This window comes from Cyrtonyx montezumae, unplaced genomic scaffold, assembly GCF_038088225.1.
Source record: "Cyrtonyx montezumae isolate F1298 unplaced genomic scaffold, pur_monq_1.0 scaffold_10, whole genome shotgun sequence".
Taxonomy (NCBI): domain Eukaryota; kingdom Metazoa; phylum Chordata; class Aves; order Galliformes; family Odontophoridae; genus Cyrtonyx; species Cyrtonyx montezumae.
This window is the reverse complement of record NW_027071826.1, coordinates 18,964,925-18,989,293: the sequence shown is the minus strand read 5'-3', so window position 1 is coordinate 18,989,293 and position 24,369 is coordinate 18,964,925. Positions and strand designations below refer to the sequence as shown.

The 24,369-nt window shown below is 36.8% G+C and overlaps 1 protein-coding gene across 12 annotated transcripts in view; it reads left to right on the top strand.

Moving 5' to 3' along the window:
• Positions 1 to 24,369, top strand: part of NRXN3 (neurexin 3) — an 877,901-nt gene that overhangs the window by 637,077 nt on the left and 216,455 nt on the right. For all 12 annotated transcript variants that reach the window (XM_065751885.1, XM_065751877.1, XM_065751894.1 and 9 more), the window contains one exon: positions 3,044 to 3,225. In XM_065751885.1, coding sequence (XP_065607957.1) covers positions 3,044 to 3,225 — 182 coding nt within the window. The remainder of the gene's footprint in view (positions 1 to 3,043; positions 3,226 to 24,369) is intronic.

Sequence of the window (24,369 nt, the reverse complement as noted above, 5' to 3'; positions counted from 1 at the left end):
CTTCTTCCCCATTTTTTACCTAATGTGTATACCTTGTGTTGTTTAGATTAGACTAACATTCTCTTCATACTTATGGGGGGAAAAGATGTTTTCGGTGTGATGATGAAATACCATCAGCTTCCAAACATGGCAATGCACATCCTGCCTAGCCTTGGGGAAAGGAAGGGGATGTTCGGTACCCAGCAAATAGTTGTGGATTCAGTTATGCACAGACAAGCCAACCAGCCCAACTATTATTATGCAAACAACTTTGATATGGACAGTATCCATGACCTGAAGGCGTTTATAGGAAAGCTGGGGAGGTGGTTTTTAAAATGGCAGACAGCAACAGGATGAGGGGAAATGATTTTAAACTGGAAGAGGGTAGACTTAGAGTAGATATCAGGAAGAGATTTTTTACTGTGAGGGTGGTGAGACGCTGGAGCAGGTTGCCCAGAGAGATTTTGAATGCCCCCTCCCTGGAAGCATTCAAAGCCAGGCTGGATGAGGCTTTGAGCTACTTGATCTTGAAGGAGGTGTCCCTGCCTATAGCAGAGGGGTTGGAACTAGATGAACTTAAAAGTGCCTTCCAACCCAAACTATTCTATGAATAAAGAAGCACCTGCATGCCATGAGCTTTCTGTTGCCAGGTTAATTTGGCCAGCAATATTTAAGTTGTTGTATCTGATTGTGCTATGTGCACAAATTTGTACATACTGAATTTCATCAAGCCTAGAAATTAAATCTGTTCTTTGAGAGAAAAAATGAGCTCTCTTAATCAGTTAAGTCCCATGACAGGCCTATGAAGACATAATTGGCTATAATTGGCATTCACAGAAGCTCTGACATGTTCTACCTGCATCCAAATGGCTCTTAGAGAGGCAGAAAAATCATCTGTCTTTTTATAAGCACTGTGGAACTCTCTTTAAAGTTTGTCTTTGTATATAAACTTCCTTGTAATTCAAGTGAGAATAGTTTTAGAAAGCAAATCTTAATCCATGAATTCATTAACAATAAATAAATTCATCTTGCTTTACTTAACAAACTGTTGTGCCTTGTTTTAGACTGTAGTGCAAACTCACAACTTTCAGAACAAGCTAATGATTTGAAGGAGGATATTTGTAACGTGGTTTATAGTGGGCAGTTGATTTGACAGGCCATGGGAGAAGCCATGGATAACTCACCAGTAATGTGGTGGGTTTACATGTACAGTAAGTCGGGGTGGGTTTTAAAATGACCTTATGATTTTTTTTCTATATTTTTTGCAAGTTATGTATTCTCCATCTTGAGTCTGAAGCTAAATGAGCAAATAGAGTTCAGTCTGTAGAATTAACCTTCTTGAAAATGAAATTGTGTGTTCAGAGTTCCATTATGCTAGTGTATTCTGTTAACTCAGTGAAAAATCCATCCTCTTTCTGCAACTAACTACACTTTCTCTTCAGGGTTACTTGATGCGTATTGCTGGTTCATACACCTGGGGGGAAAAACAATAGCATTATTTATGTTTTTTCTCAAACTGGAAAATGTACCCAGTTTCCTTGTACTTCATGCAATTCTCATAACCTGATGCTGAAATGAGAGCCAAGTGGTTTGGGTTTCTATTTTGTAGCTTCTCATCTTTTATTATAGTGCTTACAAACTCAGGTGCAGTAGGTAGCTGAGGCATTGAGACACATTTCTGACCTGCCTGAAGTTTTGGATCCAGGATGGTGATTTTAGTTGTGTTTTCAAAGAGGCTCAGAGGCTGGGTTATAAAAATCCCCCACCTAAACTGGAGTGTTGTGTACAAGTGAGAAGGTGGTTTCTGAATACTTCTCAGCTTCTTTATCTGCAGTGAAATCCCTCACTTGCATGTCTCTTACTGAGCAGAGATTGCCCTTGTGAATGTGGAGGACAGTGTTCAACTCTGTAGAGGTTTGTTGTTGTCCAAAAAATAAACCAGGAAAAAATAAATAAATAAACAAAAGAGACACATAACAAAACAAGAGGTCAAGGAACAAATTTCCAGGCTGACTTGTAAAGAGAAATAGTGCTGGAAATATCTGTCCTAGATATCTAAAGAAGTCTTAAAAAGTTTTGAAAAAAGTCCCCAGCTGTGAACCGTCATCAACTTGAAGACACAGCAGCCTCCAAGAGGCCAAATATTTCCTTTGAATCCCCAGATGAAACTAAATTCCATGTTTCTGTAACAATGTCTGGTTTGGGTGATCTGTTGTTGTTGTGTTGTTCCCTCCCTCATCTTTCTCAAGTGTTGTGCTATTGGGCATCATCTGGACTAATGAAATTAATGATTAATCTGGACTAGTGACATTAAGGACTAATGAAATATTAATTATTGATTAGCTCTCCACTTTATCTCCAAGACTGCTTGCCTTTATTTAGGAACTGAAATAACCTTTTATTAGGAGCCTGAAATACACTGTAACAGGTTGCATACAGTAAAAATGCTTGTAGTGATTTATAGCAAAAATGAAAGACTGTTTATTCACTTGTGGTTCTCCTGCTGTTATACCTGTAGGAACATGAGGATATTCTGAATAACATACACGAACATTTAGATTACTTACTGGAAATATTTGTATTCTTGAGTCAGTGCTCATGTGAGAGATGCACCTTCCATAAGGAAGAGTCTAACAGCATAAAGCTAATGTTGAAGCAACAGATATGTTTTGTCTGATTTTTTTTTTAAAGCTATTTCATTTTTATGTCTTCTTCTGTTCTAAAAACAACTACTCTAGCATTCCAGAGTTGTGGCTCCACAAATGGAAACTTGCATTTTTATATAAGAATGTACATAATAGGCAGGAGAGAGAAGTTTAACCTTTTTGAGTACCTTATAATGGATTTTATCAATATCAGGGGGCTCACAACGTCATTTGTCACAAAAGAGAAGATGTTAATATACATTGTCCTATATTTTTCCATATTTATTATATTTTATCTTATATTTTTACATATATTTATTCATATATTCATTTCAAAAGACACAGAATTATTTCCAGAGTTGACAAATAAATGAAATGTGTAATTAATGCTTTTTTTCTTTGAATTTTTTGTTTCCTAGCTGGTGCCACATATATATTTGGGAAGAGTGGAGGCCTCATCTTGTACACCTGGCCAGCTAATGACAGACCAAGCACAAGGACAGACCGTCTTGCTGTGGGCTTCAGCACAACAGTGAAGGATGGCATTCTTGTACGGATTGACAGTGCCCCTGGACTCGGTGATTTTCTGCAACTGCACATTGTGAGTACAGCTAGCTGTCTGTCTATATGTTTAAGGAAAACTATTATGATGAAATAATATGTCATGCTCAGTCCTTTCTGTATCTTAAGTACTCACCGAATTAACCTGTCTTAGGTAGTTTTCAGGTTTTGTGAAAACTGTTGAATGGGATGAACAGGGAGCCAAATCTTGGTGCCAGAAGAAAGGGGAATGAGGGAAAGGCCTCATGACATTCAGTAGGATGTATTCAAGAATTGTAGAAACAGCATCAATATATTTTATCGCTAATAGATCTGAATTTTTGGTTGACTATTGCTATTCTCAGAAGGAAAAGAATGAAATTGAGCAAGAGTTAATTTTTCTCACTGAGGAAGTTAAGAACTGATTATATCCTTACCTGGTATGGATGTCAATTAAACTCATGTTCACTATTGCAGGGTAGTTCAAAATAGCTTGGCTTTCCAAGAGGATAGAATTCTGTTTTCTACTGAGATAAAATATTAATGAGATCTTGGACAAAAATTGCTTTATTGAAAGTTTTGGTTTCTGTGGGAAAATGAGACTAAAACTAGAAACTTTTGGAACCTTTTTTGGTGTGTTTTTTTTTTCCTGATATGGCAGGGAAGGGGCTGGAGGTAAAACACTATTGGATTTATTTTCCCTTCTGTGTAAAGTAGTTAACAAATTTACCAGAGGTTGAATCTGGTAATGTGGCTTAATGCTTGTGTTTCCGATGTTGTATGCGTTAATTCATGTTGGAAGAAAGATGTGACATTTGCAGGGTTTAAATGAGCTGGGGAGTTGTTGATGTTTCACTGGGACTTAGAAAAGGTGTAAAAAACCATGAGGAATGCCACAGTCCAATATACAGACCTAATGTGAATGACTGAGGGTCTTAATCAGGTACAGAAGAATTTAAAATGTTCAGAATCTTGTGGAAGCACAGGATATATTGCAGAATGTTTCTGAAGCCAAGTACAACGCTAGTACTCATTGCCAGCATTTTGAGTGGTTTTAGTTTGAATTCTGTTGTAAAGCTCAGATATGTTTTAAATGGTTGGAATATGGCCTTATACCATTACATTGCACAAATTTTGGATTCTTTTTGTGTTCTTTCCAAACATTTTGGTTTTGTTTGTCTTGGAATGAAAATAAGGTCAAATTCTGGCATTTTCTTTTATCTTTCCCCCCAAAGCAACACTTTTCTTACTTTTTCAAAACAAAAGCCAAACAAAACCAAAACTCACACACTGAAAAACAGGAAATATTGCTAAGCAGGCTGGAGTTTTGTAATTGCATGACGCAAAAGAGGTTGGACTTGACTTAAGAAGAGACTATATCCTTTAGCTCTTACAATGTGTAAGATTTCTGTGAAAAGCTGTCAGTTAACTGGAAAACAGTATGCAAGGCAAGTGAGAAGAGGCAGAGAGATGTAAGGTGGACTTAGGTCTTAGGGGGAGAAGGTAAGGTCTTGTTGCTCTTGGGTGCCTTCTGGGATGTTACAGAGAAAATAGAAGTCAGACTCTTAGGGGTGCTCAATAGAAGGAAGAGGGAAAACGTGCACAAGAACCAACAGAGAATTTTTTCTTGAACTTCCAACGAGAGTGTTCGTGTCATGAGTTTTTTCACCATCGCTAACAAGCACACAGGTTTTTCTCTGTAATTTGGTCTTCAGTATTATTAACTCTTCCCTTACAAATGAGTCAATCTGAATTTTTTTGACTGGTCATTATTTTAGTGTTATCAGAGATCTAGAGACATTAGATACCTAAGCTATGAATTGTGGTTTGCATTAGTGCAAAAAGTTCTTTTGACCACTTCAGATATAGTTTGTCCAGTTTTATTCCTGAAGATATTATCTGGCAGCAAATACAGTAGTTCAGCTCCAATTTCTCATATTCTTTTGTGGTCATGATGAATTAGGAAGGTTTGCCAATTATTTGTGAATAGCAAAGGTATGTTGCTGTATTTTTCTGTCTGGTATTCCCACTCATCATATCTATTGTTGACAACACCAGTGTTCAAATAAAAAGGGTATTCCGAGCCTCATGACACAGTATACGATAGAAAAGTTTATGAACTTTGAAACTGCTCTGGCTTCTTGAATATCTTTAAGACTTTGTTATTTCTTGTTGTCATGGTTTTATGATTTTTGTTATTGGTATTCCACATCATAACATCATGTAGTGTAGTGGGAGTTAGAGTTAATGCTTCAGCTCCATGAATCATTGATAGCTCCAGGTATGCCTGTCTCAGAAGAGAAGAACTATGTACCCAGAGGACTTTGTGTTGCTTTGCATTTTTCTGTTTTCCGCTCAGAGGGAAAGATAGAAACTGTTAGTGTGTCATGAGACACTCTTTCCCTTTCAGACTGACCCAACAGTGGGTGCTCGCTAGCCATCTCACCTTCAGTGTTTAGCGTAAGGCCTTAGGTTTTATTGGACACTCTTTCTTGCTCATTTTGTTTGATTTATTAGCTTCAATTCCAATTATAATTGTTATTATTCATTCTGATATCTTATTTAGTAAATTAGCTTTCCTCCTCAGATCGTTGCTGCTGTTTTGTTTTAAGGCCAATCTCCCTTTTCTCTTTTTTCCTTTCCTCCATTCCTGGGGCATTAGGGAACTGGGCTGAACCAACCCATAAAACATTGACACTAGTTTATTTCTAGTTTATGTATAATTAAAGTATTTTATGGAAATTACTCAAAGCCACAGAATTGAGTTAACATCAACTTTATTTTGGAAAAGATTGAAATTTAAAACGTATGTCTTGACAGCTATAATGTGAGACCATATATGACATTTTACTTTGCAAGGCATATGCAAAGTTTCCATGATATCAGTCTTCTTAACTGAAAACTAAAATGGATGGCACACATTCCAGATCAATATTGTATATGAAGCATGAGGTGTTAGTTTGAACAGTACTAACTGTAGCACATGGAATGAGTGTTGTTGCAATATCAAATCCATTCTTACAAGATTTTTATCTGACAGTTCATTCAGAGAGCCAAGTTCGAGTATGCACCAGAAAATTATGTTCTACAATGGAGACTTAAAAGACTGCACATTTGAGTTACGGTTGAATGTTTCTATGTGATCTTTCACTTTACACTACCACAACATCTATTTTGTGGTATTTAAAACTTGCAAAAGTCTTTATAGAGAACAATCAAGGAGAGGGAGACAGCTACAGGATATGATGGATATCATGCTGGTGATGACTAACAGAGAGACAAATAGCTCATCCCTTTGTGCTGCAGCTTTTCATTTTTGTTTGCAAACTGTCTTCTCACTTCTGGTTCTTCAGATTTGCATTGTATAGTAGGAAGACTGGTCTGAATTGATTATAAAAAGTGAACTCTAGGTTTAGGTGAAAAATTTGAGTGATTTTGGAAGGATTTCTGTTGAATCATTATGCTAATGGACATCCATCACTTAGCACCTGACTGCAAATAAGTGTTTGCAGGATTTGATGTAGAACATTGTGATTCTCAGTCAATAAGCTCATCTCTGCTGAGTTTGAAATGGCATTGCTAAATGAGAATCAGCAGAAAAGGAAGAAAATGTAGATGTACGTTCTGCAGAATTTGTTTTTCTTGTATTTATAAAACACTTTTCTAGTACTAATTGGCCAAAGTCTGTCTGGATTTATGACTGTAAGGGCATTTCTGACTCCTCTGTACAAAAATTCTGAGACTCTACAAAACTGTAGTGCCAACCTATGTAATTTGAGCAAAGAAAGAATCAGAAAAGTTAGGATTAGAAGTAAAGTCACAGGAGGGGTTTGATGAACTGAATATCTTGAAGGCTAGACAGGTATGGTAAATGTTGGCAAAAAGTAATAGCAGTTAATTTTTGACTTTTCTGTTCTAAAAATCAAATCGATGTAAAATGTTTCAGCTCTTCTGATGACAAATTCAGAGTGAGAATTAATATGGTTATATTCTCATACACAATAAATTAAAAAGGGGATTTCCTTAAGAGTAGTTTGTTTTATTTGAAAGACAGTAGATTTACAACAGTTGTAAATGTTTTTGGGGAGAAAAAAAGGCTCATGATCTGCTTTAGTCTCCTATCTTACTTTGTATTTTTTTTTAAACTATCTTTATGGTTATTATTCTCTTGTTTTTGTTTGTGTAATTATTCTCATTATTCTCAATGTGTCACCATTTTTGGCTACCTCATGTTTTTGTGCATTAAGTGTGAGTTTGTTCAAATTTAGATGTGAATATAATGAGAATCATAGAATCCTTAGAGTTGGAAGGAATTTTTAAAGGTCCTCTAGTCCAACTCCTCTGAAAAGAACAGGGACACATACAGTTAGATCAGGTTGCCCAGAGCTTGGCCCAACCTGACCTTGACTGTCTCCAGGGACGAGGCATCCACCACAGGTCTAGGCAACCTCTGCTAGTGCCTCATGAACCTCACTGTAAAATACTTCTTCCTTATATCCAATCTATATCTATCTTCTTTAAGCTTGAAACCATTTCCCTTATGAGGTTCACCTGGGCCCCACTGCTTAAGCTTGTCTAGATCCATCTGGATGGCATCCCATCCTTTGGGTGTGTTGACAGCACCCTGCAGCTTGGTGTCATCAGCAAACTTATTGAGGATGCATTTGACACCACTGTCAATGTCAGTGAAGGTATTAAAGAGTATCAGCCCCAGCACTGACACCTGTGGGATACCATTTGTCATTGACCTCCATCCAGACATAGAGGCACTGACTATCACTCTCTGGTCTTAATCCAGCCAGTTTTTTGCCCATGTAACAGTCTGCTCATTAAATAGATATTTTTTCCAATTTTCTGAGTAGGCTGTTGTGTCAAAGGCCTTACTGAAGTTTAGATAGATGAGATCAGTAGCTCTTCCCTTTTCCATTGATGCAGTGACACCACAATAAATGGCTACTAGATTGCTCAAACAAGATTAGTCCTTGGTGAAGCCATGCTGGTTCTCCTGTATCACCTCTCTATCTTCCATGTGCCTTAGCAGAGCTTCCAGGAGGACCTGCCTCCCTAATCTATTCTGACACAGTGGTGAAACTGACAAGTCGGTAGTTTCCAAGGTCATCTTTTTTACTCTTCTTAAAAATGGGTGTGATACTGTATTTTTTCCAGTCACCAAGGATTTCACCTGATTGCTGTGACTTCTCAAATATCATTGAGAGTGGCTTGGTGACTAGATCAGCTAATTTCTCCAGTATGCATCTCATTGGGACCCATAGAATTCTGGATGTTCAGGTTTTTCAGGTGGTCACGAACCTGATCTTCCATTACAGCAGGAGGAACATTGCTTCCTCAATCTGTTCCTAACAAACCAAATAACTTCACTGTATCTTAATTGTGAATTATATTTATGAGTTCAGAATAGGGCTTTTACCTTTGAATTTCAATGCATTAAACCCCAGTATAAAATAAGTCTTGGAGTTTGATATGCTTTTTAGAATATACCAAAAGTAGCTGAGCAGTTTAGTGCTCATCATGTGGCATTTTATTCAAGAATCAGTAATGATCTGTATACATTTCTCTTGTTTGTTTAAACAAATTATGAGCCCCTAAAGGTTATTGAAGAATATAAATTCAGTGAAAGGTGTTTTGTACTGAAGCATGCCAGCCAGATCACCAAAAGATAAGGTGGATCAGGGGCTTCTTCAGTGAAGCAAGGAATTGTTTATTAACTAGCTGGATACAGGAGACATCTTGTGTAATGTATGTTTCCATAAGAGAGAGAAGCAACTCATGCATGAGAATGGCTGGACTCCTACTGGTTAAGGGAGGAAATTAAGATGAGTTTTCAAGCAAAATGTTACACTGTCTGAATCCTTAGAAAGTCTAAGAGAACAGACTGTCTGAAGACATTTTCCACCAAGACAAAACTCAACTTACCCGAGGGTGTACTCTGCAGGTCTCCTGTAATTACTCACATATAAAATCTATCTGAATGCAGCTTTCTATTATGGATAAGTTCTCTGGCACAGACTTTTGAATGTACTATCTTTAATAGGTGCAACCTGGGGACTAACATATGCATGAAGACTTGAAAGCTTGACTGCTAACCTTCTGGGCAAGATGGCAAATGAGCTGAATGAAGGAGTTAGAACTGTTCTGGTTTAATTTTGGGAAGCAGAGATTTGGTGGGGTTTCTCTTTCTTTATGCATGTGTGTATACATATTTAATAAGCATTTGCAGCTGTAGTATGTCAGTTCTTGAAGTCGTCTATGTGTGTGAGGTAGTGTTCTGGCACTATAATGTTTGCTGCAGGAGTATTGTCCCCAACAACTTTGGATAGCTTAATGCTGTAACGTAGTTTGAGCTTTTGTATTGCGAGCATACTCTGAGGATTACGCATCACATCACAAGTATCTACCTCTCTCCTATAATTATTGATAAAAGTAAATTTTAAGTCACATCTTTTATGCTTTGGATGACAGCCATTTTCAGCTGAGACTTGCATCTTAATTGCACTCAGTTTCTTTGTTGATCATAGAAGATGATTTGAGTATGTCTGTATTAATCACCACTGGTGAAGATTAACAGTGTCAGTCAGTTACTACTTGTCCTGAGAGGGAAAAGTAATTTCTTTCAATGATAAGCAAACTTCCCTTGCAAACAAGTTCAAGTTGACATAAGACTGCCCAATGTTATGGCTTATCTATATAAGGGGGAAGGTAGCAGAAAAATAAGGTGAACTTATACTTTAAATACTAAAATACTAAGGCAGCAGACAGACTGACAATGTATTGATAATACATATATTTCCTTTGCAAAAAGCCTGGTACAGTGGGTATTCTGTTGAGATTCAAATTCATTTACTGTGTAACGAGGTGTGGTGCATTAGATGAATATTAATTTATTGGTATTCCATACCAATTGGATTTTTTCATGACTATTTTGACATTGTATATCCATGACTGAGTATTTGAAGTGCTTTTTCTCATTCTTAGACAGTGTCCTACAATTATTGATCAGAATAGTTAGAAAAAGTACTCATGAGCAAAGACCTGCTTAGTAATCCATACTGGCCGTGGTCAGCCAGCTTTATATGATCTTTACCTGGAAGAAGGTGTCTGTCCCTGACTGAGTACTTGGAAAATATTCAAGTGTACAATGATGCGTGTATACTCAGCTCCTCCAGGTAAAAATAGAGGTAAGGTAACAACTATTTTCTAATAATGTTAGGTTTCTAGAATGAAAAACATGGCAAACGCAATAGATTTATGCATTATTATTTGCATGTCAAAAGCTGTATCTGAGTGAGCCTCAAATTTAAGTACACATATCAGAAACTGTCCTGGCTTTATCAGTATTCAATATCATTCCTTACCTCAGTCGAGTCATTTTTCCTATTTCATTCCCTTTCTCTTTGTGGGGAGGGAAGTATGTTGTGCAATTAACTTTTAAACTACACCAGTCTGAGTGAACCTGAAATTTGTGGTATATGCATTAATGTCTGCTAGTCAGCTTTGTCAGCTGGTAGAAAAGTGCTAGAGTTTGAAATTTATTTATTTTTGACGAAACTGTTATATTTTAAGTTAGGAATTCTGTCCAAAATTGCCTTCAAGTCTTATTCTGTCCTTCTCTAAACCCATTGGATCTATGAAGTTTTGTGCATGCTGTATTTACTTCTCCATAGAGTATATACAAATAATTAAAGTAAAAACAATTTAAAGGGAAGAAAATTGGCATGCAATTTCCAAAACAGCTTTTAAACATGTTATTGTTGCTTCTACTTTTATTTTGGAAAGAGTTAAAAAAAATCAGTAGTTCATATTATGCATAGGAACTGTTTATGTATTGTTATCTGCTAGCTCTTGGGAAAGAGTCTCTGTGGTAGCAGACAAGGAGTTGAGAGTAAACCTTTGAAGGTTAAGGAGCTTTTCACCCCAGTATGCTGTTTATGGCTGGCACAGCTTGTCACTGTGCCACATCAAGTGATCTTGATGTCCTTTTGAGGTTTATTCCCTGCTTTGTTGCCAGTGGCTGCACCGTGTGTGAATGAATGTATGTAGTGAATGCAGTAGTGCAGGAAATAGCACACTGATGTCCTGTGGATAAAGATGATAGATTTTAGATCCTTTGTTCCACTCAGGCAGCATGGAAGCTCAGTGCTTTGATATAGGGACTCATTAACTCTTCACTCAGAAACATTTTACACATAGACCCTAGTGCTTTCACCGATATTGGAGGTTATGAAACTAATTTTAGATATTGTAGAAAGAGCTGGAAGGGTGATATTGGCATAAATGATAAAATTGCAAATTGGGACACAAGTTAACCTTATTAGAATCACAAACCTGAAATTAATCTTAGGGCTTCAGCTCTGCAGACCAATTTGATTTTAGGTGGACGATAGAGAGTGGAAAACTAAGAACTGGGGGAGGAAGAATTACTCGGAAGTTGCATAGATAATTTTGTAAAACATGGCTTAAACATATGGTTATCTAAATATATTGCCTTTGTTTTTTTTCATGAAAAGAGTTTTGCTGTTTTATCGTCTTTTGTGTTTCATCATGGAACTTGGCTTCTATTCCTAAAATAATGATTTGGTGTAGTGGACAACATCATCTCCTGACCCCAATACAAACTTGCTCATTTCAGTGTTGTGGGTCTAGCAAAGCCAGACCCTGATGTTTCAGTGTAAGTGCATAAATTAATAAATAAATAAAAATCAGTCCTAATTTGGAAAAAAAAAAAAACAAAACTGTGAGATAGCTGATATCTGAGAAATCATTTCTTAAGTATGTGGCATCTATTACAAATACATTGTGAAGATTGAAAACTGTTTAATTTAAGTTTTGCTTTGGATGTTTGAATCACTGAGTTGTTAAATGATCTATTCTCAGTCTTCCACAGTAGCCATCCAGAGGCTGTATGACATTACACGATTTTAAATATTAGATTATTGCTTATACTTGTTCAATATACAAAATAACAGATACAGTGTTTTGCTTGACAGTTACTTTAGTTTAGCCTGGGTTTATAATGTTTGTGGAATACTGAATCTAGAGCTTGATATATCAGAATTTCAGTACAACTTGAGCTGAACTGCCTTTAGTGTTTTTGCAGTACTTAATATTTGAGGGCTATTTAAGATTTTAAGATTTTCCCATTTTGTAAAACAGTTTGCAAGTGAGTGAGTAAACCACAAAATACTGGGACTTTTTTGATGCTGAGAAAGTTTATATTTTTCTTAATGTGGTTCTGTTTGTTGTTGTGCATGTGGTTTTGCTGTCTTTTCCTTAAGAATTAAATACAAGTAGTGAAATGGTTTACACAGAATCACAGAACTGTAGGGGTTGGAATCAGAGATCATGGAGTCCAACCCCCTGCCAAAGCAGCTCCCTAGCCCAGGTTGCACAGGTAGGCGTCCAGGTGGGTCTGGAACATCTCCAGAGAAGGGGACTCCACCACCTCTCTGTGCAGCTGTGCCACTGCTCCGTCACTGCACTGGGAAGAAGTTCCCATGCACATTTGTGCAGAACTTCCTATGCATCAGTTTGTGGCCATTTTTCCACATCCTATCACCATATGCTGCTTAGTTGAGTCCAGCCTTGTTCCTTTACCTCCTGCTCCTTAGATATTCATAGATGTGGATCAGAACCCCTCTGAGTCTTCTTTCCTCAAGGCTGAACAGACCCAGGTCTCTCAGCCTTTCTTCATAAGAGATGTATTCCACCCCCTTTATCAACTTTGTAGCCCTCTACTGGACTCTTTTGAGGAGATCCCTGTCTTTTTTGTACCAAGGAGCCCAGAAATGGACAGTATACTCAAGGTACTTTTATTTATTTTAAGCTGAGTCATATATAAGGAAACTCTGATAAGATCTAGTGCATGGTTTTTGTTTGTTTTTTTTTGTTGTTGTTGTTTTATTTTCTTGAAATATCAAACGTGAAGAAAAAATAAGTCTGAGATTTTTAGTGTTCATTGTTAATGAAACAAAAGTCTTTGATATTTGAAGATTCTATGCTAACCACTGGTAGTCTATTTCTTTACAAAGAGCACTGAACCTACAAAGCAGTTCAGAGGAAAACATCTTCCTTCTGTATGCATGGATAAATGGCACTAATAGATTCTAAATTAAATCTGCTTGTAATTAAAGCCTTTATCACCTTCTCTATGGCTGCATCAAAAAAAAGTAAAGTAAAATTGTTGATCTTGGTGTTAATGGGTAGCAGCAGGGTACAGTTATAATTCACTATGTATTCAAACATACTGAGTACTACTCAAAAGCAATTAAACAAGGGCAATCGTCAGTTTAATTTACCCCTTACTTGGTATCTGATGTAACCTTCTCATCAAAGGTTAACAACTGCTCGGTACTACATCTGTTACAGTGAAATGAATTGTTCCTCTATTAAGTCTCTAGGAAGAACATCTTATATGAAAAAGTAGTATTGAATCTTACTAACAACATATAAACTTTATCTAATCCAAACAGTGTGTTACTTGTTTGCACTACAACTTTAATTTTCAAGGATTTCAAAATACAGCACAGAGAAAAAATAAATTAACTGGCTGCATGCCATTGATTACAGGATAAAAATCAGTTTTTCTGTAGAGCGTGGAAATCTAGTCCTACACAGTTCTACATGGGAAATGTATGAAGATGCTACCTCTTCCATTATATAAGAAGGTATTGCAGGGAGAATTTAAAGTTTTGCTAGAAATCCAGCATATGAATTCTTACACTTTTATTTATTCATGAAGGGGGCACAGTTCTTATTCAAAACCATTGCCGTAATAGTTGTTATGGTGATTAAAATGCACACGTATAAATGTTTTAAAATAAAATACAATCACAATACATCAAAGTATGCCTTTGATAGGTACACATTAACATCCTTGTAAAATGAGAAAATAGGGAAATTGAGATTAGATGATGTGACTGAAGATAGAGCATTGGAATTGGAGGTGGCTGATTCTGAATGATCCTTTTTTCTTAAAACAGTAAGGTCTCACAGCACCTCTTTTGAACCACTCCCTCAGGGTACAATGCCAACTGCTGGGAAAGGGTAGTACCCTTGGAAAGCTGCTGTTGCCCACCAAGTCTGAGGGCTTAATTTATGGTTATTATTTTTTTTGTTGTTTGTTTGTTTTCCTCTTCATTCAAATGCACTGAATCCTGAACTTGTTTAACTTGTGTGTTGTTGAGATCATAGGTTGAAATGGTATTATTTGTGCTAATAAGACTCACCCATTAGTTAACCTTTCTGTACACAAAGCATGATTGAACTGAGAGCTTCCTGCTGTTTTGAAAGGGATGTTAAATACATGATATAGGCATTTTCCTCTTCTCTATATGCAAAAGAAATAGGGTTGGTAAGACTGCAAACACAGTCCCAAATACAGTTGAAGTAAATCTTATGTAGTGTGAAAGCTCTCTTAAATATTTTCAGCAATTTTTTTTTTCTTCTCTACATTTAAATTCCAGATGCTTTGTTTAAGCAATTTGCAGACTACAGAGTCTGCCTCATAACTAGTGTAATTTGGGCCAGTGTAAAGCACCAGCCGAGAGTAGTTTTGCCTTTACTTCATGACTATGTATGTTACTAGCTCCGAATACCTAAACTTACTTTCAGTGCACTCTGTCTCTGTTTTAGCTTATTCTTTATTCTTGTCAATTACTGATGTCAGAAGTGCAGTCTGTGGTAACTGTGTAATAGAAATAATTAAGCATGATAAAGAGGAGTATATTATGCTGGTTCAAGCTTCCTTTACTCTGTTATCAACTACTCTGTTATCATCTCTTCTGTTATTTTGAGATAATCTCACATGGAAACCAATAACTTATACAGAATTTCAGTGTTTGGATCGTGTGAAATCCTTTAGTGTGATGCTACTCAGCCTTAGAGATGGTTGTGTTGTGTACTACATCATGCGTAGTGTTTAGTTTACTAAACAGTTTTTATTGGAGTTAGAGAAGATCCTCAAACTTTACAGGCATTTCCTCTTCTTTAAAGGGAGATGGTCTACTTTTTCTTGGACAATGCTTTGAGTGTACAGTTAAAACAGCTTTTTACAAACACTCTTATTTTTGTTGCGTTACTCTTTTGTATACAGAATGCTGCAACTTAAATATATTTATTTCAAGAGACTAGGCCCTCACTATACAGTGATCTTTGGGTATAATTCAGGTGGGCAGCACATGCTGCAGCATTTCAAACTGAAGTAAATGCACCTCAACATGAGAGGCTTTCTGTACCTGCTAAGGTAATGAGTTGGGCGGAACATGAAAAGAACTGAGAACCTGCAGAAAGGTATTTAGACTATATAGCTGGAGGGGTTTCAAGGAAGGGAGAGGTGGGTTTGTTTCAGCTGATGTTTTATGGGTAGTGTTTTACAAGTGTACTGAAAAGCTGGGGTGGGAAAGGTCATTTCAACATGAACAGACTTCTTTGTTTAGTGCCTAAGTTTGTACTCAGCAGCGTCCAATATCACGGGCAGTGGAGAACTGTCAGCACCTTGTTGCAGATTATTGTTTTATAAAACTGTCATGTTTAATTACCACTGAGACCTAACTTCATTTTATACTCTTACAGTATTGAGAAGGCTTTACAAGAGTAATTTTAGTGCATTGTTCTGTTATACTGAAAAAGGTTTTCTGTGATATGGTAAAATTATGTTGTGAAACTGAGTAATTCTTGTCTTGTGTTTATTTTGAAATACCTGTCTCCTTACATATGTGAATTTTCTCTGCTTCTTTTAATATGCGAATGTTAATGCAGTTCTTAAAGTTGGTGATATTTTCAAGCCCTTGCTCTGTATTCGTGTCTGTTCTCTGCTGCTTTGCAGAAGGGAGGAATGTTGTGGTTTCTCTTTAATATTTCTTTAAGTCTTAACCTGTGGAAGCCAAACTGAGTATAGTTCTTTAATAATAGTTATCATTAATTACCTTAAGATTTTTAAATGAAATGATCTCCAGTCACTTTGGTTTTTTTCCTACAGACTCCATTTATATAGTTCAGACTCTCTTATTTTCAAAGTTTCTTGCTTAAACCGACTTCAGAATGAAACTGATTTTAAAATGCTTTTTAGTTTGAGCTCAAATCAGAATTTATTTGAAGTGTTCATCTACGATCAAGAGGACTGATTCATTATAGCACCAGATAAGCATTGCTGCTTTGTTGTAAACTGACCCAAACTGGGTATGTGCAAGCTACACTGGGTATCTTAATAGCATGTTTGGTTTTACGCTTGGCTGTGGAGATGTACTAGGGTTATGTGGCAAGATTTTGGAAGTGAGAGGCTGCAGCGATGGTTTGTGTGATTGGAGCCTAGCAGCTGCCTCTGGTGTTCTCAGTTTGCTTTTGTTTCTCACTGCTCTAATCTGTTAATAATAGACAATAAATTATATTATTCTCCCTATATTGAATCTGTTTTGCTGGTGATGGTAATTGATGTGTGTCCTCCCTGGTTTTATCTCAACCCTTCAGACCATTTTTTATTACATTTTATTTCCCTCTCTTCTTTTGAGAAGAGAGAATAAGGAAGCACTGCAGTGGAATTTCTGTCCACCAGTGTGAAACAACCAGAGCTCAGTGCATCTGCATGCAGTTTTTTTTGTTTCATAACCTTTTACAGAAGTAAAGTGATCAATTTAAAGAACTCTTAAGCAAGGGCTTTAGGTTCCCTTCCAATGTGTTGCATTAATGTCATGACACATGACTTTATATATATATATATATATATATATATAATATATATATATTATATAATATATATATAATTCTTGTGTTTGATTGCTCATTTGTTCAGCTTCCAATGACAACTGTGTTCAATAATAATGCTGAGTTAAAAGGAAGTTGGGCTGTCCTCTGGTTTTCAACTGTCAGTCTAGGAAATAAGCATTTTGACATGTTAGGAGACACGTTGATTTGGTTTATAAGATATATGTCAGTCTGGCAATTGCGTTATATGGAGGATTCCTGAGATGGTTATTAATGGGCTTCTGAACTTGCAAATAGTGTGTGGTAAATCTGACTTTTGAAATAATTGAAAAGACATCTCTTGTAATGTGAGCAGCTGCACTGAAGGATGATTGCAGCTCTTTGGAGACAGAGGATGATGCCTTGTTACATGCAATTTTGAAGTTGTGCACCCAATATTAATCTAGTCTGGCTATGTCTTAACATCTCTTAGCAGCTGCCCAATACATTTCCTACTTGCCCTGCTCCTATCCCCTTCCTATCACAAAAGCTATTTGTTAGCAGAATAATTCCATTTATTTAATGAAAAATGTAGGTTACAGAACTGGCTGTGATAGCTAAGAAAATAATAGTTTTTATAGAGGTATGAGAGAGTAATTTTAATTTAAAAATGTAGAAGTAGGCAAAAAGTAGAAATGTGAGCTCTTTTGCCTGCTCAATTTATGTATTGCATTAGAGCTTTCAGTATCATTCTTCGTATAATTTTCTTAATGTGACACACACCATCATGACCAAAGAAACAGACTGATAACTGGTAGCCTTGGTAATGATACAGTGAGATGCACGTGGTACCTGATTTTCACTGCTTTCTTTGAATTAAACATGATCTTCTACAAAAGTTGAAGTATTAATTTGAGTGCAAAATCCTTCCATTAGGGTTCATGGAGTTGTGACAGCATTCAACTCACGATGCACATCATACAAAGTTCCTCATTTGAACTTACCCACAATGGTTTCACTGGACACTGTTCATTTACTGGATAGTTATTTCTTTAAACAATAGAGGGAAAGGGGAAAAAAAAATGGATTTAGGTTCTTATGGAAGCTTCTCACCTCTCATACTGTAATATTTTGCGCTCCTATATTGAAAGCCATTTTTCTCCTGGGAGGATGAGTGTGTTGCTCTTTCTCCAGAATGGCTGATAGAAAATGTTGTTTGGGGGTTTTGGAGGTCGCCTGTATCACCAGAGCAAAGCCAGGTCAGAGGAATACATTTGAACTGGCTAGAGTTCAGAGGATTAGCTGCTGAGCATTGTTCAGTGCTTTTTAGTAAGTCCTTCATTTTTAATGCCAGTGTGTTTTGGGAGGGGCGGTAGTTCAGCTAGAACAAATTCTGTACCTCTTTTCTACTCCTTTCTGAAATCAGATGAACAATTCACAGAGTGCTCCTCTGCCAGGTTGTGCTCCCTAGTAGGGTTGTTGCTTTCTTTTTTTATCTGGTGAGATGCCTGATGGTGGTTGACTCTCTTCATTTGAAGTGTATTTTTGTCAATCATGAGAGTGAAATGGACATTCATTGCTCTTAATGCTGGCTTAAACTCAGAACAAATAAAATGAGCCTGTGGATACCTTGGACCACTTGCTTATGTTACTGGGACTAAATAGCCTGTGGTCCACCTCACTGTCAAATTACGCTGTCCTGACTGTATAAACTAAATCCCAGAGATTACAGGAAGCATTACAAGTGAGTAGGTTATTGTGAATGTTATTTGATGCCAATGCCCTGTATCCCTAAATGTGAATGAAACTTGCCTAAATGCCAATGAGGAGAGACAAGACAGGGAGTTGTCCAGCCACGTGATAGTATCATATGATATGTACTGGGAGTAAATGACAGGGTGATGACAGCAGGAGAGGCTATAGCAATGGTCTTTGAGAATGTTGTGGACTCCCCCATGCCAGACGCAGCTGGCTCCAGCAGATTCACTGCAGGACGCAGCTAAGTCTAATAACCCAGCTGATGGTTCTTCTGTGATAACATTTAAGAAATGACCGAAAATGCCTTAGAGAGAAAATGATGGAAAAAGACTAATTCAAACATGAGAGAGAACTTCAGTGTCAGATGAGGAGGTGTTCCATGGCAGAGCAGGTACCTGTTGTAGCCTGTGGAGGAGTCCATGCTAGAGCAGATAGATTTTCCCGAAGAAAATGTGGCATGTGGAAATCTCATGTAAGAGCAGAGAACGTGTGTGAGATGAAAGGAGAAGTGGAGAGAGAAATCACTGTGTACCACCTTCCTGCCCCCCAACCTTCTGCAGGATTGACTCCTCACTGAGTTTAACGTGTGGTGGAGAGGAGTCTGCAGTGAAGAAATGAAGTTCCTCCTGAGAAAAGAAGAGAGCAATTTTTTCCTGTCAGTTTTAATGCTTGCTAGTTCCGTAATTAAATAAATGTATATTAACTGGTAATAAATATATATCCCCAAGTTGAGTCTGTTATACCCTCAACAGTAATTGGCAAATGATATGCTTGTCTCAGTCCATGAGCTCTTTCTCTTTTGTTCTTCTTCCTCTTTATCCCTTTTTTGCCAAAGCGGAGAAATTAATAAGCAGCTAGTTGGATGCTTGACTTCCACCAGAGCCAGCCTACCACTAAGCATTAGCAACACAACTATGCACAAATGGAAGGGTAGAATTTCTTTAATGCCCTTGTGAGTAAAGCTGAACTCACCTGGTGTGGCACTGGCTAAATTTGACATTGAAATCTGCTGTGAGTCAAAGTGTTTTGTTTTCTTTATATATATATGATGAGGATGGAAAATAGGCCAAACTAGAGGTTTATGACTCATATATAACAAATCTAGTCTTCAAAGATTTGTCATGTTGTCTCATGCTGACTGGAATTGCACTGCTTCTCATAATCTGTGTGTTCCTGCCTCCCTTTACGCATAATCTGTTTGTTAACAGATTGTAGACTACTTGTTAGGAAATGTGGTGTTATGAGGGTGAACAGCAAATCAAATTTTAGGCACATTCAGCTGAGTCCATGGAACATGACCTCATTTACTTGCTTGCAAGAACCTCAAAATCCTAAAAAGGACCTGGAATTACCTTTCAGGTTATGAAAGAAGTTCAGTTCAAATGTGTAAAAGGTTGCTTTATTGTAGTAATACAAACTCCATAATCTGACTCTTCTGAAAACACTCTGATTATTCTTGATAGGACCAGAATATTCTTTTGAGAATACTCACTGAGATCAATATTAGATTTCAAGACTTGATGTAGATAAGGTCTCAGTAATAACCTTCATAGTTTTTGTTGTTAGATTTGTGTTACTCTGCCTTTTGTGGGACAGACTTACCTAAGGATGAGGAAGTATACAATATCACTTTAATTCATGCTTCTGAATATGTACGTTTCTCAAAGATCTACCAAGGAGGTACTGGTTAATATCTAAAATATCCTAGGCTTTCCTAAAACTTTATACAAAGAGGAATTAAGGTGTAAAGCAGTCCCAAAGGTCAGCAGAAAACAGCAAGCAATGACTTATTTTAAGTTGAAAGTAGGATTAAATAGATATACCAGATTAATATGATGGTTGGATCTCTTCCGTAAAATTTCTTTAAGTCTTTAATTTGGACAGTGGTCTACAGGGTGCATGGAGCAATCAAGCAGTGGATACCTCATGGACAGCTGTCTTACGAGGATAAAAGCTGCAAATTAGAATGTGTAGTGTATGATAGAAGCATAGAACTAGATAAAGTTTTTTCTCTGGATTTCTGGTGTGAAAAGGAACAGAAATTTCCCTGAAATAGGTTAAGAATAGTGCCCAAAAGGTTTTTTTTATTAGCTAGGTTTATGTTCAGCTTATTTTTTTATTGACCTGGGGGTAGGGAAATTATGCCATTTTGCAGACTCATGGGAATATTGTGTATCTGTGCATTGGAAATTGCTGCTGTGGTATCTGATGTTAAGTAGTAAATTTATAATCATCTACGTTGCGTATGAAATTTTAACTTTAATGCTACAAAAGAAAACCAAACAAGATGAAAAACATATTTAAGTTTTGAAAGACGGCAACTGAATTGTACTTCTAGTGGTAATGAAGAGTGTAGGAATCAGGAAAGACAGATCATTTGAACTCAAGACAAGATTGCACTGTATTTCAAAGTTGAGAATTTTACCACTTCGTATGAGTGATAATTTCACATCAATAGACTTTAAATTTTAACATGATAATAAAATCTTAATAGAAATATGTCTTTCCAACAATTTATATTAATACTACTTAATTAAACATTTTCCTCAAAGAGGGATTTGTTTTTCAAGGGAAATAGCTTTCTTGTAAGTGAAAGTAATTAATAGAATCTCTGCTTTTCTATTCTGAAGAGAACTTCTGGGCTAATAATCTGACAGTTTTCAATACTGACTGTAATTATTCAAGAATAACTGTCTGTGGCAAAGAGCTGTCCAGTTGTTTACTATCCTAGCATGCATCTACTGCTTTCACCAATGCTTACTTCAATACTTACTAGATGTTGCTTCAACTTTTGTTTATAAATATTGTAGACCTTATTTAAAAACCTCCAGCCCATGTGTTTCAGTGCTTCTCTATTGGTAACCCTCAGTGAATTACATACAAAAACAGAAGCCACTGCAAAACTGAAGCTGGGAACACTTTGAGGTGTTCATTTTCTATTTTGCATCACCTAAACTTTTTCCTAGGAAGCATCTTGTCTGAAGTTGGATTTGATATTTTTCTACTTTTTTAGTGGAGTCTAATCATACAACCAGGTAATACAGTTGCTAAGAGATATTATCAACCCTAAAAACCTGTCACTGTTTTGTAAATACTTTCTGATAGGGGAAAAGAGAACTATAGACAAACTGCTTAATATTTGTTAAGCGTTCATTTAATGGTTTCAGCCTTTCTAATTAACCTTCTGTTTCATTTAAAATGTGTCTACATTTTCAGGTCAAGCACTTGGGGTGGGATACACTGAACTGTCAAAATGAGATGAAATGATGTGCTGGGAAGTCCATGTTATTCACAGTACTGGGTGACTGAGAGAAGTGCTAGTTAAAATTCACTGTTTCGTGCCAACTTCATTACACACACTTGTATTACATCAGCTTTTTGGATCAGTCTACCTATAGTACCACAGCGTTTCTGTAAATGAGAAGAGGGAGGTGACTCATCCTGGAATCTGAAGGTCTTTGTATGAGGGAGGATGTAGTGCTTATATTGCACACAAATCTTTCCATTAAAATCCCTTGTTCAACCCAAGAGAAACTGCTGCACAGAGCTCTTCTCTTCCTGACTGCTATTTTTTCACTCTTTGGCTGAGCAGAATATTCTTTAAAGCATTCACTACATTTATAGACTCATCTAGGTTGGAAAAGATCTTCAAAATCATGAAGGCCAACCACATACCTTGTCTGCTGTGTCCCATCACTAAATCACATTCCTTATTGCCGTAACCAACTTGCATGCTGGTTTCAAACTAAAATCTTCAGCAGAAGACCCTTATTCCATCTCAGTATGCCCCTACTACACACTGTGGAGGGAGGAGACGGGGGTTACAGGGTCTACACTGGTAACTTGGGTCATTTTTCCTGCAACCAGAGAACAATAATACCAGAAGAAAAAGTAATTGCTGTGCCATCTGTCATTTAGTCTTACTGGGTTGTTTCTCTGTTGGTTTAAAAACAACTCTGTTATATTTGATTACATTGTTATAATGAACCTCTGTTATGTCTAAAGGTAGAACCCCAGGGAATGGAGATCAGAAAAATCTACTTCAGCAATAATCACTAGTAAAAAATAAAAGGAGAGAAAAGGAATATACATGGGAAATAATATCAACAACTCAAAACAAATTCAACCCAGAAAAGTGATGTGAATTTACAGCAATAATTATTCTAAAATTCAGTGTAAACTGAGTTGAGACCAGTACAGCTGAACCCAGTACAGCATAATGGGGAGTAGTTGATGTTTGGGCAGCCTAAATGAAGAGCTGATTCAGGCTCCATCTAGAAAGAAAAGCTGGTCGAAACAACTGACATTTCTGCTTCTTGTTGCAATTATAAGAAATGCTATTGCTACCTCTTGGAAGATGATTAAAATAATTGCCATCTTTTTGTTCTCCTTCAATTGCAATCAGTGGGTGCCTGCTTTCTTCTGTGTCTTGATGTGTTATGCTTTGAATCTGTTTTCCGATGGAAAAGGCTAGACTCAGCATAATTGGGCCATTTCCCTGTCACAGTGGTTTCCTTCTGAATCGTGTTACTCTCTATGGGTTGTAGTGAGGTCAATCACATTCAGTCAAATGGCTGAGCAGTTAAAAAGTGTAGTAGAATAAAGTACCTGCTGTCCATGCAGGTTGGAGAAAAAAAAAATGAAAGGGAAATCTTAGGAAAAGAGGTGTCTTTGCTGTTGCTAGCAAAATTTTGCCCATCTAGAACTCGTGCTTACCTGAATTTGTCCTGCAAAGAGAAAATTTAAGTGGCTTTCTGATATGCAACTTTTCTCATTAACATTAATGTCATGGCAGTAATGTAGTATTCCTCTGCAGTAATGTAGCAAGAGGAAATCATCTCTGTATATTCATCCACTATCATACCATAGTACCCCTGAATTGATATCAAGTTGACCTTGCAGTATCATGCAAGTTGATGCAACATCACAATGCAGTTTGATCTCTGACTGATTCAGGGCCATGACCCAGCATAGTGATTACTGGTTCAGCATTAGGTTTCTGTCTTACACCCACTGTGCCGCTGCCATCATTATTAACTTAAGAGCATAATCCAAGGTCAGTCTGTGAGACGTCATGTAACACTGTTGAGATTTGTTGTCTTTGCATATTGATGGAATGTTATTAGTTGTTATAGACTGGTTTCTCTTTATGGAAATTATAATCTATCTGGGGCAAAGTTTGTTCCTGTTTATAAAATATTAATGATATTATAGACTGAATAATGCTTAGGTGTTGTTATGTACTGACATTTGCAAGGATACAAGTGCATCCTTACTTTAATGAGCAAAGCCCACACCTGTCAACATTATATCTCCATTTCTAGTCTCACCACTGATACATACAGCTGTATTGTAAGACCATGATTAGAGCTATGAAATGTTAAAGTGAGGAATATCCATGAATTTGGGGATAAGTTTATTATCTTTAAGAAAATGTTCTGCATGTGATGGCATTTGATCTACTCAAGCAAAGCTCATGTTGATTTCAGTTGCAGCTGTGAATGCTCAGTACTACATATTCTAGAGTCTATAGTTGATGAGTGAAAATGATGAATAAAATCTATTTACTGAGTTTGAATGCATGACCATGTAAATACTTACTGTACAAGATTAACGATTTTGTGTGCATAACTTCCTTGGCTTTAACCAAGACAAATTAAAAAACTCTGTGATTCTGTTGTAGGACATAGCATGAATGTGTCCAGGTCATAATAGGACTGAAATTTTAGTTATAACAGCACTTGTTTTTGCT